Source organism: Salmo salar, chromosome ssa01 (assembly GCF_905237065.1).
Source record: "Salmo salar chromosome ssa01, Ssal_v3.1, whole genome shotgun sequence".
Lineage (NCBI taxonomy): Eukaryota > Metazoa > Chordata > Actinopteri > Salmoniformes > Salmonidae > Salmo > Salmo salar.
In genome coordinates, this window is record NC_059442.1 from 44,608,081 (window position 1) to 44,629,325 (window position 21,245).

At 44.1% G+C, this 21,245-nt stretch overlaps 1 protein-coding gene across 1 annotated transcript in view; it reads left to right on the forward strand.

The window, feature by feature from the left end:
• The first annotated feature begins 14,910 nt into the window (after positions 1–14,910).
• Positions 14,911–21,245, forward strand: part of LOC106603236 (afadin) — a 62,955-nt gene continuing 56,620 nt past the window's right edge. Inside the window, exon 1 of the mRNA XM_014196616.2 lies at positions 14,911–15,103. Coding sequence (XP_014052091.2) covers positions 15,008–15,103 — 96 coding nt within the window. The 5' untranslated portion in view covers positions 14,911–15,007. The remainder of the gene's footprint in view (positions 15,104–21,245) is intronic.

Below are 21,245 nucleotides of genomic sequence, written 5' to 3' on the forward strand. Positions count from 1 at the left end.
AAATTAATTACCTAAGTGAGTCTCAGAAATGGCTAATATATTCATGTTATCTGATGTTAGTAAGTTATTGATGTCATGAACCTTATTTCTAAGGCTACATATATTAAGATTGGTAATTTTCAGCCCTTTCCTGGGGAGCTTATCAGAGATAGACATAATACTGAAAAGAGCAAACAAAGCAAGAGAAAATCATATACATTCAGCAGTCCATTAATAAATTGGTGTGTGTATGCTGAAGGGTTGAAGCTACGAACCCATAGGCTTGGTTCTCTCATCCCGTCCAGGCTTCTGGGAGGGAGGGTGGACAATGAAACCTGTCATAGCGGATGTAAGCAATGTCCCCACGCGCTCTCGCAGCTTTCATGGCTGGGATAAGTTATTTCCTCTTCTGGTGCACAGCTTCAGGATAGTCCTCATTGAGGAAGATATACATTCCTCTCAAGTTCTTGGCTCTTTCCAGAACAGCTACCTTGTCCTTGAACCTCAGGAACTTGACCACTATCGGGCCTGTCACCTGGGCCGGTGGTGGGTTTTCCAGCCCAAAGGAGGAGGCCATAGCCAACCCCATTAAGGAGGAGGCACTACCACAGTCTCATACATGAAATTCCTCCAAACTCCTTGTGGTCAGTACAGAGAGTAAGTGGACTCTGACATATATATCTTCTCAGTAAGGAATCAAGAGTAAAGCGTCTGATCAAAGAAATAACAGTCAGAAGAAAACATTGTGTTCAAAGAGAATAATCCTTTCAGTTTGAAGTCACGCATGGCCGACCAGAACTCAATTCAAGTTACAAATAAAGAACTACTTGAATCAGCAGATGATAGTGTTGTGACTGAGTTTCTGGCTAAAGCTGGATGTAAGGTGATGGGGAGAGTGATGAGGCACATGATAAGATACAAGCGTCAATTCACAAACTGCTCCAATGGAGATCATTTTGTATATGTTGAAACATCACCCATCACTCCCATAACACAGTCTGTAAAGATGGGCCCTCACTGGATCAAAGTATTTTATGATGGACAAGGCCTTGCGCGTAGACAGGACTGGCAGACACAATCCCACTCTAGAGGGTGTCAGGAGATGGTAGAGTACAGTCCTACTACACTGGACAACATAAGGTGCATAGAGGAAACTTTTTCACACTACAGTAGGACAACAGTCCTGTCCCCATGAGTAGGGCAGACGTATCACATATCCCAGCTGAAATGACAGAAAGTGAGACAGGGGTTGAAGAGCAAAAGGCAGCGTGAATGAATTATTGGAGTTGGTACCTGGTGAGCCAGAATCTACAACAATGACCTCTCATTCCAAGAAAAAGAAGGGGAAAAAATGAAGTGGCTACTGAGACCAGTGACAATCATAACCCAATAGAAAACTGTCAGGATAATAAGGGACCACGAAGGTGGTGCAACTCTTCGCGGAATACTAAAGAAGGTAGCCAAACATCAACGCTGGCCTTCATTCAATAATTTGGAATCAACAAACACTCAAGCGGCCCAGGGTACCAAGCTCCCCATCAGAGTCTGGAGTTAAGACACCTGCAGAAAAAAAGGCTGATATGGAAGATGTAATTCTGGGAGAAGTGGAGAAAACTGCCCCTAATTAGCCATCCAGACCGAAATTATTGATGAATGGTGGAACATGAATGATTTAAATAATCTATATTTGAGTAGCTTATATTATCTGGTTCAGAGAAGGACATTCTGTGTATGTGAGCATAACCTCTGTCACTAACATGGTTTTTCAAGACAATGAGCAATCTGCAGATAATCTCATTTTAACGCAAACTCTTGATACATGTCCCAAACAAAACCTGCCTTCGAGACAGAAACTCAGTTCCCTTAACCCAGCTATTAGAAAACATTGTACCATGAACCTTTTCCAAACCGTTAATCAGGCTAAAATGCTCTGGAACCCTCGTTCCAAGCATAGAGGAATATTAGGAGGTCTTCTGAGTATTCGTAGCATTATTTCTAAGAGTGAACAGGAAGAACATTTATTGAATGACTCTAATCTAGATTTTTTTCTGTTTCTCTGAGACATGGCCAAAGAAATCTTCTCCTATTTCTGCCTTTAATGTCCCTGGATATTCCATATTCAGGAGGGAAAGGGGAGAGGGCAGAGGGGGTGGATTGCTTATGTACAGTGCCTTCAGAAAGTATTCAGACCCCTTAACTCGTCATGGTATCTCTGTGCATTCAAATATCCACATTTTGTTAAATTACAGCCTTATTATAAAATTGATTCAATTGTTATTCCCCCCTCATCAACCTACACACAATATCCCATAATGACATAGCAAAACAGGTTTTTACATTTTTTGGGGGCAAATTTATAAAAATGTAAAAACTGAAATATCACATTTATGTAAGTATTCAGACCCTTTACTCAGCCCTTTGTTGAAGCACCTTTGGCAGCGATCACAGCATCGAATCTTCTTGGTATGACGCCTCAAGCTCCTATTCTTCTCTCCAGATCCTCTCAAGGTCTGTCAGGTTGGATGGGGAGAGTTGCTGCACAGCTATTTTCAGGTCTCTCCAGATATCTTTGATTGGATTTAAGTCCGGGCTCTGGCTGGGCCACTCAGGGACATTCAGAGACTTGTCCCGAAGCTACTCCGCCGTTGTCTTGGCTGTGTGCTTAGGGTCGTTGTCCTGTTGGAAGTTGAACCTTCAAGCCAGTCTGAGGTCCTGAGCGCTCTGGAGCAGGTTTTCATCAAGAATCTCTCTGTACTTTGCTCCGTTCATCTTTGCCTCGATCCTGACTAGTCTCACAGTCCCTGCCGCTGAAAAACATCCCCACAGCATGATGCTGCCACCACCATGCTTCCCTGTAGGGATAGTGCCAGGTTTCCTCCAGACGTGATGCTTGGCATTCAGGCCAAAGAGTTCAATCTTGGTTTCATCAGACCAGTGATTCTTGTTTTTCATGGTCTTTTCATTAGTCTTTAAGTGCCTTTTGGCAAACTCCAAGCGTGCTGTCATGTGCCTTTTACTGAGGAGTGGTTTCCGTCTGGCTACTCTACCATAAAGGCCTGATTGGTGAAGTGCTGCAGAGATGGTTGACCTTCTGGAAGGTTCTCCCATCTCCGCAAAGAAACTCCAGAGCTCTGTCAGAGTGACCATTGGGTTCTTGGTCACCTCCCTGACCAAGGCCCTTCTCCCCCGATATCTCAGTTTGGCTGGGCGGCCAGCTCTAGGAAGAGTCTTGGTGGATCCAAACTTCTTCCATTTAAGTATAATGGAGGCCACTGTGTTCTTGGCGAACTTCAATGCTGCAGACAGATCTGTGCCTCGACACAATCCTGTCTCGTTGCTCTACGGACAATTCCAGCGAGCTCATGGCTTGGTTTTTGCTCTGACATGCACTGTCAAATTTGGTACCTTATATAGACAGGTGTGTGCTTTCCCAAATCATGTCCAATCAATTGAATTTACCACAGGTGGACTCCAATCAAGATGTAAAAACATCTCAAGGATGATCAATGGAAACAGGATGCACCTGACCTCAATTTCTAGTCTCATAGCAAAGGGTCTGAATACGAATGTAAATAAGGTATTTCTGTTTTTTATATTTCAGAAATGTTTGGCTTTTTCATTATGGGGTGTTGTGTGTAGACTGCTGAGGATTTTTAAAATCCATTTTAGAATAAGGCTGTAACGTAACAAAATGTGGAAAAAGTCAAGGAATACTTTCCGAAGGCACTGTACATTATAGACAACTTTAAATGCAATCGTATGGAAACATGCCAATGACCTTGAATGTATGGGGCTGAATGTCTTCCTTTCCCCTCATATGTCTCCCACTATTATTGGATTGAATTATATCGTCCACCAACATCTGATATCTACATTTATGATCAATCAAATGTATTTATAAAGCCCTTCTTACATCAGCTGATGTCACAAAATGCTGTAAATAAACCCAGCCTAAAACCCCAAACAGCAAGCAATGCAGGTGTAGAAGCACAGTGGCTAGGAAAAACTCCATAGAAAGGCCGGAACCTAGGAAGAAACCAGGCTATGAGGGGTGGTTGTAGAGGGTGCAACAGGTCAGCACCTCAGGAGTAAATATCAGTTGGCTTTTCATAGCTGATCATTCAGAGTATCTCTACCGCTCCTGCAGTCTCTAGAAAGTTGAAAACAGCAGGTCGGGGACACGTCCGGTGAACAGCTCAGGGTTCCATAGCCGCAGGCAGAACAGTTAAAGCTGGACCAGCAGCACAACCAGGTGGACTGGGGACAGCAAGGAGCCATCAGAGAGAGAGAGAGAGAGAGAGAGAGAGAGACATACTTAAATTCACACAGGACACCGGATAAGACAGGAGAATTACTCCAGATATAACAGACTGACCCTAGCCCCCCGACACAAACTATTGCAGCATAAATACTGGAGGCAGAGACAGGAGGGGTCGGGAGACACTGTGGCCCCGTCTGACGATACCCCGGGACAGGGCCAAACAGGCAGGATATAACCCCACCCACTTTGCCAAAGCACAGCCCCCACACCACTAGAGGGATATCTTCAATCACCAACTTACTATCCTGAGACAAGGCCGAGTATAGCCCATGAAGATCTCCGCCACGGCACGAACCCAAGGGGGGGCGCCAACCCGGACAGGAAGATCACGTCAGTGACTCAACCCATTCAAGTGGCGTACCCCTCCTAGGGACAGCATGGAAGAGCACCAGTAAGTCAGTGACTCAGCCCCTGTAATAGGGTTTGAGGCAAAGAATCCCAGTGGAGAGAGGGGAACCGGCCAGGCAGAGACAGCAAGGGCAGTTCGTTGCTCCAGGGACTTTCCGTTCACTTTCACACTCCTGGGCCAGACTACACTCAATCATAGGACCTACTGAAGAGATGAGTCTTCAATAAAGACTTAAAGGTCGAGACAGAGTCTGCGTCTCTCACATGGATAGGCAGACCATTCCATAAAAAATGGATCTCTATAGGAGAAAGCCCTGCCTCCAGCTGTTTGCTTAGAAATTCTAGGGACAGTAAGGAGGCCTGTGTCTTGTGACCATAGCGTGCGTGTAGGTATGTACGGCAGGAGCAAGCCCATGTAATGCTTTGTAGGTTAGCAGTAAAACCTTGAAATCAGCTCTTGCCTTAACAGGAAGCCAGTGTAGAGAGGCTAGCACTGGAGTAATATGATCAAATTTGTTGGTTCTAGTCAATGATTCTAGCAGCCGTGTTTAGCACTAACTGACACTAAAAGTGTGGAAAAATTGTTATGCATCATTTCTGGACAGAAAGTTTCAGATTTTTGCATTGTTACATAGATAGAAAAAAGCTGTCCTTGAAGCAGTCATGATATGTTCGTCAAAAGAGAGATCAGGGTCCAGAGTAACGCCGAGGTCCTTCACAGTTTATTTGAGACGACTGTACAACCATCAAGATGAATTGTTAGATTCAACAGAAGATCTCTTTGTTTCTTGGGACCTAGAACTAGCATCTCTGTTTTGTCCTAGTTTAAAAGTAGAAAATTTGCCGCCATCCACTTCCTTATGTCAAACACAGGCTTCCAGGGAGGGCAATTTTGGGGCTTCACCATGTTTCATAGAAATGTACAGCTGTGTGTTGTCCGCATAGCAGTGAAACGTAACATTATGTTTCCGAATGACATCACCAAGAGGTAAAATATATAGTGAAAACAATAGTGGTCCTAAAACGGAGCCTTGAGGAACACCGAAATGTACAGTTGATTTGTCAAAGGACAAACCATCTACAGAGACAAACTGATATCTTTCCGACAGATAAGATCTAAACCAGTCTAGAACTTGTCCGTGTAAACCAATTTGGGTTTCCAATCTCTCCAAAAGAATGTGGTGATCGATGGTATCAAAAGGTCTCGGAGCACGAGGACAGATGCAGAGGCTCGGTCTGACGCCATTAAACGGTCATCTACCACCTTCACAAGTGCAGTCTCTGTGATATGATTGGGTCTAAAACCAGACTGAAGCGTTTCATATACATTGTTTGTCTTCAGGAAGGCAGTGAGTTGCTGTGCAACAGCTTTTTCAGAAATGTTTTAGAAGAATGGGAGATTTGATATAGGCCGATAGTTTTTTACATTTTCTGGGTCAAGGTTTGGCTTTTTCAAGAGGCTTTATTAATGCCACTTTTAGTGAGTTTAGTACACATCCGGTGGATAGAGAGCCGTTTATTATGTTCAACATAGGAGGGCCAAGCACAGGAAGCAGCTCTTTCAGTAGTTTAGTTGGAATAGGGTCCAGTATGCAGCTTGAAGGTTTAGAGGCCATGATTATTTTCATCAATGTGTCAAGTGATAAGATATTAAAAAACTTGAGTGTCTCCCTTGATCATATGTCCTGGCAGTGTTGTGCAGACTCAGTACAACTGAGCTTTGGAGGAATACGCAGATTTAAAGAGGAGTCCGTAATTTGCTTTCTAATGATCATGATCTTTCGTCAAAGAAGTTCATGAATTCATCACTGCTGAAGTGAAAGCCATCCTCTCTTGGGGAATGCTGTTTTTCAGTTAACTTTGCGACAGTATCAAAAATAAATGTTGGATTTTTCTTATTTTCTTCAATTAAGTTGGAAAAATAGGATGATCGAGCAGCAGTGAGGGCTCTTCGACGGTACTGTCTTTCCAAGCTAGTCGGAAGACTTCCAGTTTGGTGTAGCTCCATTTTTGTTCCAATTTTCTGGAAGCTTGCTTCAGAGCTCGGGTATTTTCTGTATACCAGGGAGCTAGTTTCTTATGACAAATGTTTTTTATTTTTAGGGGTGCGACTGCATCTAGGGTATTGCGCAAAGTTAAACTGTGTTCCTCAGTTTGGTGGTTAATTGATTTTTGTACTCTGACGTACTTGGGTAGGTGGAGGGAGTCTGGAAGGATATCTAGGAATCTTTGGGTTGTCCGAGAATATATAGGACGGCTTTTGATGATCCTTGGTTGGGGTCTGAGCAGATTATTTGTTGCGATTGCAAACGTAATAAAATGGTGGTCCGATAGTCCAGGATTATGAGGAAAAACATTAATCCACAACATTTATTCCACGGGACAAAACTAGGTCCAGAGTATGACTGTGGCAGTGAGTAGGTCCGGAGACATGTTGGACATAACCCACTGAGTCGATGATGGCTCCGAAAGCCTTTTGGAGTGGGTCTGTGGACTTTTCCATGTGAATATTAAAGTCACAAAAAATGTGAATATTATCTGCCATGACTACAAGGTCCGATAGGAATTCAGGGAACTCAGTGAGGAACGCTGTATATGGCCCAGGAGGCCTGTAAAGAGTAGCTATAAAAAATTATTGAGTAGCATAGATTTCATGACTAGAAGCTCAAAAGATGAATACGCAGTCATTTTTTTAATATAAATTGAAATTTGCTATCGTGAATGTTAGCAACACCTCCGCCTTTGCAGGATGCGCAGGGGATATGGTCACTAGTGTAACCAGGAGGTGAGGCCTCATTTAACACAGTAAATTCATCAAGCTTAAGCCATGTTTCAGTCAGGCCAATCACATCAAGATTATGATCAGTGATTAGTTCATTGACTATAACTGCCTTTGAAGTGAGGGATCTAACATTAAGTAGCCCTATTTTAAGATGTGAGATATCACAATCTGTTTCAATAATGACAGGAATGGAGGTCTTTATTCCAGTGAGATTGCTAAGGCGAACACCACCATGTTTAGTTTTGCCCAACCTAGATTGAGGCACATACTGTCTCAATGGGGATAGCTGAGCTGACTACACTGACTGTGCTAGTGGCAGGCTGGCTAACTGCCTGCTGCCTGGCCTGCACCCTATCTCATTGTGGAGCTAGGGGAGTTAGAGCCCTGTCTCTGTCCGTAGATAAGATGGGAGCACCCCTCCAGCTAGGATGGAGTCCGTCACTCCTCAGCAGGCCAGGCTTGGTCCTGTTTGTGTGTGAGTCCCAGAAAGAGGGCCAATTATCTACAAATTCTATCTTTTGGGAGGGGCAGAAAACAGTTTTCAACCAGCGATTGAGTTGTGAGACTCCGCTGTAGAGCTCATCACTCCCCCTAACTGGGAGGGGGCCAGAGACAATTACTCGATTTCGACACATCTTTCTAGCTGATTTACACACTGAAGCTATGTTGCGCTTGGTGATCTATGACTGTTTCATCCTAACATCGTTGGTGCCGACGTGGATAACAATATCCCTGTACTCTCTACACTCGGCAGTTTTAGCCTTAGCCAGCACCATCTTCCGATTAGCCTTAACGTCAGTAGCCCTGCCCCCTGGTTTACCGTGTATGATCGCTGGATGATTTGTTTTAAGTCTAATACTGCGGGTAATGGAGTCGACAATGACTAGGATTGAATCATGAGGTCCTCCTATTCAAACTATCCTCCCTTAATGTGTCCACTTGTCACGTCCTGACCAGCAGAGGGAGCAATTGTATTAGTTTTGGTCAGGACGTGGCAGAGATTTTGTGTTACGTGTGAGTTGGTTGTTGGACTCCCAATTGAAGGCAGGTGTGTTGAGTTGCCTTTGATTGGGAGTCCTATATAGTAGTGTATTTTTTTCCTTGTGGTTGTGGGTAGTTGTTTTTGCACTGCGTTTTGTGTGCCTGCAAAACTGTTCCTGTCGTGTTTATAGTTTTTTTTCCTGTGGATGCTTTACTCGTGTTTATTAAAAATATGAGTATCCACATTCCCGCTGCGCCTTGGTCCATTCCTGACGACAGACCTTACACCACTGAAGCCATTAGTTGCATGTATTCCTATCTGACAAACAAGGAGTCAAAGGGTTCATCTGTGGGACACTCAGTCGGACTCACTTTACTATAATATTGGGATCCCACAGGGTCAATATTAGGCCCCTTCTGTTTACCATCTATATAAATGATCTCCCACTTGCTTGCCCACAAGTTAACATAATGTATGCAGATGATACAGTCCTGTATGTACACTCAACATATAGACAACAAGTTGTAAACAGCTTCAGTTAACTTATGGTAGACGTTTCTAAATGGATGACTGATTCTTGCCTGCGTTTAAATATCGCCAAGACTGTTTGTGTGTACTTCTCTAAGAAATCCATTGATTATTCCCAACGAGCTGTTCTTGTTAATGGAGAGAATCTGAAAGTTGTGTCAAACCTCAGGTATCTCGGTGTCATTTTGGACTCCAACTTGACATCTAAGAAACAAGTGAAGAAGGTGGCTAACACAGTCAAGTTTGGATTGTCCAACTTTAGGTTTATAAGACCTTCCTCTGGAGGCCGCCAAACTATATAGGCATGCTATGATCTGCTCACATCTGAGATATTGCCTCACATGCTGGTCACAAGCAGGAGCTACTATTCTGAAACCAATTGAATCACTCTACAAACAAACACTTAAGATTTTTGATAACAAACCAAACTGTTACCACCATTGACACTTCCTTCACAAACATACTTTATTCAGTCTGGATTGTTTTAAGCACTATGTAGATGAAAGCCTTGTCTTTAAGATCCTGCATGGTCTTGCCCCTCCACCCCATATCATGCTCAAGGAAAGCACCTCCAGGAAAACAAGGGCAGTAACTAGAGAGGATTGCGCTGTCCCTTTTTAACACAGTAAATTCGGTCAATCAGCCTTCTCTGTTAGAGCTACAATATACTGGAGTGCAATACAAAAGTATGTGGACACCCCTTCAAATTAGTGGATTCGGCTATTTCAGCCACACTCGTTGCTGACAGGTGTATAAAATTGAACACACATAAATGCAATCTCCATAGACAAACATTGGCAGTATAATGGCCTTACTGAAGAGCTCAGTGACTTTCAACGTGGCACCGTCATAGGATTCCACCTTTCCAACAAGTCCGTTTGTCAAATTTCTGCCCTGCTAGAGCTGCCCCGGTCAACTGTAAGTGCTGTTATTGTGTGAAGTGGAAACATCTAGCAGCAACAACGGCTCAGCCACACAAGCTCACAGAATGTGACCGACCATAGAAGTGCATAGTGCGTAAAAATCGTCTGTCCTCGGTGGCAACACTCACTACTGAGTTCCAAACTGTCTTCGGAAGCAACGTCAATACAATAAGTGTTCGTCGGGAGCTTCATGAAATGGGTTTCTATGGCCAAGCAGCCGCACACAAGCCTAAGATCATGCGCAATGCCAAGCGTCGGCTGGAGTAGTGTAAAGCTCGCCACAATTGGACTCTGGAGCAGTGGAAATGCGTTTTCTGGAGTAATGAATCACGCTTCACCATCTGGCAGTCTGATGGACTAATCTGGGTATGGCGGATGCAAGGAGAACGCTACCTGCCCCAATGCATAATGTCAACTGTAAAGTTTGGTAGAGGAGGAATAAGGATCTGGGGGTGTTTTTCATGGTTCGGGCTAGGCACCTTAGTTGCAGTGAAGGGAAATCTTAACGCTACAGCATACAATGACATTCTAGATGGTTCTGTGCTTCCAACTTTGTGGCATCAGTTTGGGGAAGGCCCTTTCCTGTTTCAGCATGACAATGCCTCCGTGCACAAAGTGAGGTCCATAAAGAAATGGTTTGTCAAGATTACGTGGAAGAACTTGACTTACCTTTGGGATGAATTGGAATGCCGACTGCGAGCCAGGCCTAATTGCTAAAAATCTCTGCCCGACCTCACTAATACTCTTGTCCCTGCAGCAATGTTCCAAGATCTAGTCCCTCTTCACGACTGTGCGGGTGTATGTGGACTGTTAAGTCCTTAGTGATGTGGACGCTACTGGTGCATGGGTCAGCTGTTTGTTCACCTGCCCGCCATTGCTAATAACCAATACACAACTGCCAGACTATATGTGATAAAGTGAAAATCTGATGCCCACACCTGACCCTAATCCTCTAATATAGAAAATGTGCTGTACAGTCAGAGATGGCGGAACAATTTCCTGACAGGCCATTTTAGATAGGCTAATCATTTCTGACATTTTGGTAGGCTATTTGTTAGTAAACTTGTCTATAATTAGATGCAGCTTCTCTTCTGCCATTACTTGTTGTCCTAGAAGACAAAAAAAACCTTGCTTACCAGAATAATCAATAGTATGAATGCTTCAACCTAGTTGACATTGGCAAAGTTTGTAGCATGTCTCAACAGATGATAGCATGTCTCACTAGAGGATAACATGTCTCACTAGAGTATAACATGTCTCACTAGAGGATAACATGTCTCACTAGAGGATAACATGTCTCACTAGAGGATAACATGTCTCACTAGAGGATAACATGTCTCACTAGAGGATAACATGTCACAACAGAGGATAACATGTCTCACTAGAGGATAACATGTCTCAACAGAGGATAACATGTCTCAACAGAGGAAAACATGTCTCACCAGTGGACTTTGATTTATAATGTTATATAGGGAGCCTGTGTATGTGCAGATATGAAAGGAGAGAGTACTATTAATGAATGTGCTGTATGAATAGAACACTAGTGTAAATATTTAATTTTGTTGGAACCTCTCCAGCTTATTAATATAATATTGACTTCAGGCGTCCCTGGTGGTCATTTCCACGACATGACTGTCGAATTTGTATAGCACCTCACAATCATCACACAACATAGCCCTGCTATAATCCTTCTTTTACCACTCTTTCCAAAACATTAGAATACTGTTCTGGCCCTCCCTTCTATTTATTTTCAACTCTCCATTTCGCAAATGTTCTCCTATTGAATTAAACTCCGACATTGTCCTTTTTGCCTTAGTGGACCAACGTTAACTTTTTCTGCCGAAGTTCTCAAAAGCGTTTGTCAATTTTAGGTCTGCTTGGCACACTACATTTAGGCCCTAAAGCTTAGGCTACGCACTACCAGCACATAAAGTGCATTCCCGAAGTATTCAGAACCCCTGACTATTTCCACATTTTGTTACTTTACAGCCTTATTCTAAAATGTATTAAATAATTTTTTCCCCTCATCAATCTACACACAATACCCCCAAAACGGAGCTGTAGTCCAAACCGTTCAGACACTACAGATGTTTTCCTGAGAAGACCGATTTTCAGGATGTCCCATGGTCTGACAAACACCGCTCTAGCTCTGCCACCTTTCACCACAGATGCGGAAGGGCGATATCGGCGGGTGCGGTGGATTGAGACACAACCCATGCAAAAAAAAAAAAAAACAACAGATGGATTTTGTTGGGGATTTTTAAAATTACGTTAATTAGATTTCCACGGGGGCGCGACCATTGTAAGCCAAGGTTAAAAATCCTTCTTTAATCTGTCTCCACCCCTTCATCTAAACTGATTGAAGTGGATATAACAGGTGACATCAATAAGGGATCATAGCTTTCACCTGGTTAGTCTGTCATGAAAAGAGAAGGTGTTCCTAATGTTTTGTACACAGTGTAGATATGATACATTAATGGATTTTTAATGCATTGTTTTCTCTTTATTCCCCTCCTCTCTCTCTAAGGTTCAAGAGCACTGTTGATTTTCAAGGGCTGGTTCTACGCCTGGGCTGGTTCTACGCCAGGATACAATATCTTCCTGAATGTATTTACCTCTGCAGCTGTGGAGCTGTCCACTGGTCTCATCTTCAACTGCTGGTGGACAGGGTGGGACGGAGACCCGTCATGGCTGTCTCTAACTTCATATGAGGAGTCGCCTCCCTCATAGTCCGCTTTGTTTCAGTAGGTGAGTAGGTGTAAGTCTTTTACTTGTTTAATTGGAGAATCCTTTTTCCGTATATTTATATTTTATTTAGAACAGCTCATAATGTAAATGTATGGGTACAGTAGCAGAAAGGAGAAAGTGGCTGGGGTTCCACTTTGCTCTTGGTGGCGGCAATTCAAACTGAATAGTGAGGTTAACCAATTTAACTCAGTTACCCATTTCCAATGATAACTGACACGGGAAAGCTGATAAGAAGGGATTCATTTTGAAATGAGAGCTGCTTTTTCCCCTTTTATGGATGATCATTTTTCACTCTTTCTTTTTGATCTTTTACTTTAATTTTGAGATTGCCTGTTGTAGTCCCATCATAAAAATGCTGGGATGACCATTCTGCTTCATTTGGCCGTTAAAAATATATTACGTAGTTTATTAATCAATTCAACCATTTCTTTTCGTTTTGCTACAGACTATGTGTGGCTGAAGAAAACCATAGCGATCATTGGGAGGCTATCTGTTGCCATTGGAATCGAGACTGAACTTTGCCAACTCTAAGCTGTATCCAACACCTCTCAGGTAATAATAAAATGAAACTCATTAATGCTGCTTAATTCTGTTTTCACAACCTGGATTACATACCGGTAGTAATACACGCAGTAACATACAATAATAAGGTATTATACTGCATACATTGTGTAAACAAATGTTCAAAAAAGGATATTGGATATGATGTAGTGTACTCTATATCGAGACTCATATTCAGTAACGTTTTCTAATTATTGATATTTCATGGCAATTTTACTGTGATATCTCATGGCAGTTTACACTGAGTATACCAGACATTAGGAACACCTTCCTAATTTTGAGTTGCATGAACACTAAAAGGTGTTGAAAGCGCATTCACCTGGTCAGTCTATGTCATGGAAAGAGCAGGTGTTCTTAATGTTTTGTATACTCAGTGTATATACAGCTCATATTTCTGCATCTCAGAACTGTCGGCTACACTGCTTGATAATACTGTACCATGTATATCTGTAGGTGTCATGTCTGTGCTGTACAATGGACTGGTCATGATATTACCAGAGATAAGAGGCATCAATATGCCTGAGACCATAGAAGACGTGGAAAACTTAAATGCTTGTGTTTGTTTAGGTTTATGCCATAGTCGCTTAATATGCCCATTTTGCGTTACCAGGAGGAGATGCAAACAAAACACAAAAGGAAAAGACTTGAAAGGAAAAGACTCCAACAGAAAGGACTACATCATGTAAACTATTTAATATATTTGTGTAAATTTCACACAGTTTTACACTAATTTATAGACTTACATATTGCTATCTGTTACTCAGTGAGGCTTGGGAGGAAGAAAAGTGACATGTAGAGTAGGAGGAAGAGAAGAGCAAAGAAGAAACACTTGTCTTTCAAATACTGTTTATAACATCATGAAATATTTGTTTCAAACCATAAGAATTGTTTGTTTAATGCACATTATTTTATGATGACAATAAACATATTGAAAGTAATTTTGTACTGTAAAACCTTCGGAAAAATACTACTGATGGAATCATGGAATACAATAGCATTTTCAACATCCAGACGACAATAGCATTTTTCTTTTTAAAGAACATTTAATTGGTTGTTCATGTATATTAGGGTCTTTGTTCCATTGTGAGTTGTCCTGTAAGCGTCAAGAGCTGTAACAAAAGCTGCCCTACATTAATGATCTGGTTGAATGGGCTGGATTGATGACCTGTAAACATAGATTCTAGTGGAAATCACAGATATGCATGAGAAGTGGAATCCACTCAAGCGTGATCACTTCCTGGACCTCAATAAAGGAGGGTGGAATGCACTCATACGTACTGTAGCAAGCATGCAACTATCTTCATGATCAATCTCAATGATTTAACTCTGCACACTCCACCAGATGTCAGCCGTTTGAGTACAGTATCTGCACCACACACACCTTGATGATAAGCCTTGTACAGGGGCATACCAGAAACCACAGGGGTGTAGGGGTGTTCCCACTTTTTATATGCCTACACCCCATACCACTAGTTATTAAATTAACTGACCCCTCCAAAAAACAGTTATCGGCCCATAGACTTGATGATGTTGCTGTTATTGTTGATGTTGTTATGCTATAAGACTTTACACAGGAAATGCCATATGTATTATAATGGAATCAAGCCATCTGGGTTGCAGATACAGTAGGATAATTTGATTAAGAGGCCAGTCTATTGCTGTCACTGCCACACATAAGGGTGTGATGACTCCACTAATCTGAGACATTAGCATTCTAATTTCAGCCTTTCATCTATGGTTAGAGAATAGTGCACTGGCTGAAGATTGTGGCCAAAAACAAGGATCATTTTGAAGATATAAGACTGTTACTTTAGTATTTACTCGGTTGACTGGACATGGCGGGGAAGGAAGAGTGGCAGAGATTAGCTGACATCATCCAACATTGGAACAACACCCGACTGGACCTGTTTGAGATCAGTCTGCCATGCAAGGTGAGTGGACTTCAGAAATGTAATCAATCAAATCTACAGTGGGGTAGGAAATTATTGACTACCTTGATAAAGATGAGAAAAAAATTACTAAATAATTAAAATACTGAGCTGTATTATACCCTTCAAAAAAATTGGAAATTATATTATTTTATACTAATACAATTGATCAGATAAAGAGATTTAGTTTATTAAGTAATATTTTTTCCTCTCAAAAAGGTAGCGGTCAAAATTATTGACACCCATGTTTTCAATACGTTTCAAAACCTCACCTTGAGAGGTTAACAGCACCGAGCCTTGTTCTAAAATGTTTTATGAGTTGGAGAACACATTGGGAGGGATCTTAGACATTCCTCCATACAGAATCTTTCCAGATCCCTTGATATCCTTCATCTGCCCTTATGGACTGCCCTCTTCAATTCAAACCACAGGTTTTTAATGGCGTCCGGAGACTGACATGGCCATTGCAACATGTGGATTTTGTGTTCAATTAACAATTTCTGTGTGGTGTGCTTGGTGTCAGTGTGTTTCTGGAAGATCCACAAGATGCCAAATTTCAGCCTCCTGGCAGAGGCAACCAGATTTTTAGCTAAAATGTTCATGATGCTGCTGATCTTAACAAGGGCACCAGGACCAGTGGAAGCAAAACAACCCCAAAACATCATATATTTTTCAGTAGGTATGAGGTTCTTTCCTCACATGCATCCTTATTTCGACGCAAAACCCAACTCTGGTGTGCGTGGCCAAAGACCTCTATTTCCGTCTCATACGATCATAGTACCTGGTTTCAATCCAAGTGCCAATGTCGTTTAGCAAACTCCAGGTTTTTACATTGGTTGCTCTCAATAAAGTTTTTTTCCTGGCAACCCTTCCAAAGAGCCTATTGGCATTCGTCTAAAGAGCCTAACTGCCAATATGTCCAGCCTGAGACTTACACCTAACCATTGTTACAGCCCCCCTCTGTTTATTGTAAGTCTCAACTTTTCAAAACAGTACTGCATTTAAAACTGTATGGATTAGTTCACATGTATAAACTAACCTGTCTCTGGCATGCCACCGTAGCTATTTCCAATATTAACGGGAAACTTCACCCCTAGACACTATTACGGGTGTTTTTCTAGTCTCCCTACATAATGATGAGTGATAGGTATTTCAGACATTATTATGGACTATAGTGGCCTTTTTTATTTATTTTCGCATCGCGGGAGAGTTCAACAAATAATGTCATCGGTTGATTGAGTCATGTTTTGTTAAAACATTGTGCTTTGTGTTTCACCGAGTAGATATGGTTTACCTTGTTCAATAGAGCCAATGGACTTATTTCAACAATGTTTTTATCTGCCAGGACATTGCAGGATATCTAGGCTGACTCATTTTCCCTTGCTTTGTAAAGACTACAGCCTGATGGGAGCCCTACTTCCTTGTCCAATTATGTTCCCACCCTTGAAAGCGAGCTTTTCAAAATGGGGGCGGTACACAGGAGCTATTTTACCGGGCACTGTCTATCTATGGCTGCTTCTGATAATTCCTCTTTCCAAGAAGAGTTGCACAACAAAACATTGTTTTGATGTTATTTTACCTAGGGACATACAGCCTTATTAATTTGAGCCGGAATACACTAAAGAGACATTGAGCCAGCAAGAACAAGAATTGTGAGACTAAACAAGAATTGACATTTGCCCTCCTGGTCTATCTGGTCTAGTCAGCTGCCTCCGTTGCTCCTGATCCTGGGGTAACACAGTCAGATTTCAACTGGTGGTGCCTATGTAGGTGCTGTCCAGCCATGTCGACAGAAGAGGAATGTCTGTGCTGCAAAAATTAGATCCTGGACAGTTCTTAGTGGAGAGGGTCATTGCAGACACCATGGGTCCTGTGTGTGTGTGTGTGTGTGTGTGTGTGTGTGTGTGTGTGTGTGTGTGTGTGTGTGTGTGTGTGTGTGTGTGTGTGTGTGTGTGTGTGTGTGTGTGTGTGTGTGTGTGTGTGTGTGTGTGACAGACCAAAGTTTCAACGCACATATAGATAGAGGGGTGCTGGAAATGTTCTTCGGAACCTCCAACATTAACTGGCGGCAGCAGCCTAGTCCAGATGGACCAGGAGGGGAAATTACAAACGAGTAAGTGGTTTTGCGGTCGGTAGCTAGCTAGCAATATAAGCTCTCTTTTTACATGAGGTAGTGTTGTTCAGTACAGTACAATTTCGTGATCGACTCGGGGACTTGCTAGTACCACTACAAGCCAAGCTAGTCAGGTTTATCTAGTTAGCTTTGTTTACTATCCCCAAAATGTACTGTAGCCTAACAAATCAAATTTGATTTGTCACATGCACCGAATACAACTGGTGAAGACTTTACCATGAAATTCTTGCTTACAAGCCTTTCCCAACAATGCAGTTAAAATTTAAAACATATATTTTTTTAAATGGTAACAAGGAATAGTGCATCTCATTAGCAGCAAAACTGGATAAATGTTTTAATGATGACGACAAAGAGTAAAGAAATGAATTTGGCTTTATGACTCATATTACTAATAGTCTTCCTCTCAAGCTCTGTCAAGTTGGATGGGCAACGACACTGCACGGCTATTTTCAGGTCTCTCTAGAGGTTCAATCGGGTTCAAGTCCTGGCTCTGGCTGGGCCACTCAAAACATTCAGAGACTTGTCCCAAAGCCAGTCCTGCATTGTCTTGGCTGTGTGCTTTGGGTCGTCCTGTTGGAAGGTGAACCTTCCACCTGAGCGCTCTGGAGCAGATTTTCATCAAGGATCGATCTGTACCTTGCTCCGTTGATCTTTCCCTTGATCCTGTCTCCCAGTCCCTGCCGCTGAAGAACATCCCCACAGCATGATGCTGCCACCACCATGCTTCACCATAGGGAATGATGCCAGGTTTCCTCCAGATTTGACGCTTGGCATTCAGGCCAAAGAGTTCAATCTTGGTTTCATAAGACCAGAGAATCTTGTTTCTCATGGTCTGAGAGTCTTTAGGTACCTTTTGGCAAACTCCAAGCGGGCTGGCCACTCTACCATAAAGGCCTGATTGGTGGAGTGCTGCAGAAATGGCTGTCCTTCTGGAAGGTTCTTCCATGTCCACAGAGGAACTCTGGATCTCTGTGAGAGTGACAATCGGTTCTTGGTCACCTCCCTGACCAAGGCCCTTCTCGCCTAATTGCTCACTTTGGGCGTGTAACGATTGTCGTGTGTGGAGGACCAAGACGCAACAGGGAAGTGTATACTCATCTTCTCTTTTTAATATATAAGAAGAAGAAACAAAATAAACACGTATACAATTAACAGAAACGACACTAACAGTTCTGTCAGGTGACAAGCACAAAACAGAATACAACTACCCACAATCCACAATACAAACAAACCCCTAATTATAGGACCTTCAATCAGAAGCAACGAGGAGCCGCTGCTTCCAATTGAAGGTCTAGAACAAAACTGCACATAGAAACAGAGTGACTAGAATAAACATAGAAAATGCCCTAACATAGAACATATACCAAAACTCTAGACCACTCTAATCAAACACCCCTTGTCTATACACAGACTAACAATCCCCGAAACATATCAACAAAATACCCCCTGCCACGTCCTGACCATACTAAACACTAACAAATAACACCTTTACAGGTCAGAATGTGACAGTACCCCCCCCAAAGGTGCAAACCCCGGATGCACCTAACAAAAAGAAAATACAAAAATCCAGCTTATATGGGAGGGAAGGGAGGGCGGCCACCATCACCGACGATGCCTCTCCAACGCTCCCCCCTTCCCGCATACTCGTCCCTACGGAGGTGGCTCTGGAGCGGGACGTATCCCTCGCTCCGCCACTTGCTCACCCCTCTTCTTGGCAGACTCTGGGGCGAGGTCCCTCTTTGTCGACCTCGGACTTGGGATCCTCGCTACGGGCGACTCTGGTTGCACTGGACTGTCATGTGACTCTGGTCGTGGACTGTGGGCCACTTCTCTCTCGGGCATAGGTGCTGGACACTCGGGCTGAGGCACTGTCATCGGGCACTCTGACTGAGACGCTGTTGTCTGCCACTCTGGGTTAGGCGCTGTCGCTGGGCACTCTGGGCGAGACGCTGTCGCTGTGCCATCTGGGCGAGGCGCGTGCACTGAAGGCCTGGTACGTGGGGCTGGCGTAGGGGACGCCGGACTAGGCCCACGTACCTCAGGGCTAGTGCTAGGGGCAAGAGTAGGACGAGTTGGGCTGGGCTGCCGCACTGGGAGCCTGGTGCGTGGTGCTAGCTTCGGGGGAGTCAGACTAGAGACACGCACCTGTAGGCTTGTGTGGGGAGCAGGGATAGGTCGAGCTGGACTAGGCTGCCGCTCGGGAAGCCTGGTGCGCGGTGCTGGCTTCGGAGGAGCCAGACTGGATACACGCACCTGTAGGCTTGTGCGTGGCGCAGGAATAGGTCGAGCTGGACTGAGCTGCCGCTCGGGAAGCCTGGTGCGCGGTGCTGGCTTCGGAGGAGCCAGACTGGAGACACGCACCTGTAGGCTTGTGCGGGGAGCCGGAATAGGTCGAGCTGGACTGGGCTGCTGTCCTGGAAGCCTGGTGCGCGGTGCTGGCTTCGGAGGAGCCAGACTGAAGACACGCACCTGTAGGCTTGTGCGGGGAGCCGGAATAGGTCGAGCTGGACTGGGCTGCTGTCCTGGAAGCCAGGTACGCGGTGCTGGCTTCGGGGGAGTCAGACTAGAGACACGCACCTGTAGGATGGTGCGTGGTGCAGGAATAGGTCGAGCTGGACTGAGCTGCCGCTCGGGAAGCCTGGTGCGCGGTGCTGGCTTCGGAGGAGCCAGACTGGAGACACGCACCTGTAGGCTTGTGCGGGGAGCCGGAATAGGTCGAGCTGGACTGGGCTGCTGTCCTGGAAGCCTGGTGCGCGGTGCTGGCTTCGGAGGAGCCAGACTGGATACACGCACCTGAGGGCTTCTACGAGGAGCAGGAGTGGGATACACCGGGCCTTGGGTGAGTACTGGAAGTCTCGAGCTCACCTTCTGCACAACCCGTCCTGGCTGGATGGCAGTAGTAGCCCTGTACGTTCGGGGTGCTGGTACAGGGCGGACTGGGCTATGCAGGGGCCTGATGGTCGCCGTGCGTAGAGGAGGTGTCCTGTAGCCTGGACATCGGAGGCGTACCGGTGGCCAGACATATTGGGCTGGCATCCTCCTTCCAGGCTGGATGCCCACTCTAGCACGGCCTTTGCTTGGGGCTGAGATCACACGCACCGGATGTGCGTGCGCATGGGCGAGATCTTGCGTACTTCTTCGTACTTCGGCGCTCTCCACTCCATGTGCTCCCCATAATAAGCACGAGGTGTTGGCTTAAGGGGCATCCTTTGACTAGCCACCAACCCCGTGTGCCCCCCCCCAAAAAATTATTGGGGCTGCCTCTCAGGCTTCCTTGCTAGCTGTGTCCCAACGTACTTCTCCCGGTCCTCACCGTTCCTTCGCCACGGACCTTCTCCCGCCAGGATTTCCTCCCATGACCACAATTCCCTGTAATCCTCCTGCTTCCTTGGCTGCTCCCTCTTCTGTTGCTTGGTCCAGGTCTGGTGGGTAGTTCTGTAACGCGTGTCGTGTGTGGAGGACCAAGACGCAACAGGGAAGTGTATACTCATCTTTTTAATATTGAAGAAGGAGAAACAAATGAAACACGTATACAATTAACGGAAATGACACTAACAGTTCTGTCAGGTGACAAGCACAAAACAGAATACAACTACCCACAATCCACAATACAAACAAACCCCTAATTATAGGACCTTCAATCAGAAGCAACGAGGAGCCGCTGCTTCCAATTGAAGGTCAAGAACAAAACTGCACATAGAAACAGAGTAACTAGAATAAACATAGAAAATGCCCTAACATAGAACATATACCAAAACTCTAGACCACTCTAATCAAACACCCCTTGTCTATACACAGACTAACAATCCCCGAAACATATAAACAAAATACCCCCTGCCACGTCCTGACCATACTAAACACTAACAAATAGCACCTTTACAGGTCAGAACGTGACAGGGCGGGACACCAGCTCTAGGAAGAGTCTTGGTGGTTCCAAACTTCTTCCATTTAAAAATAGAGGCCACTATGTTCTTGGACCTTCAATGCTGCAAAAATGTTTTGGTGTCCTTC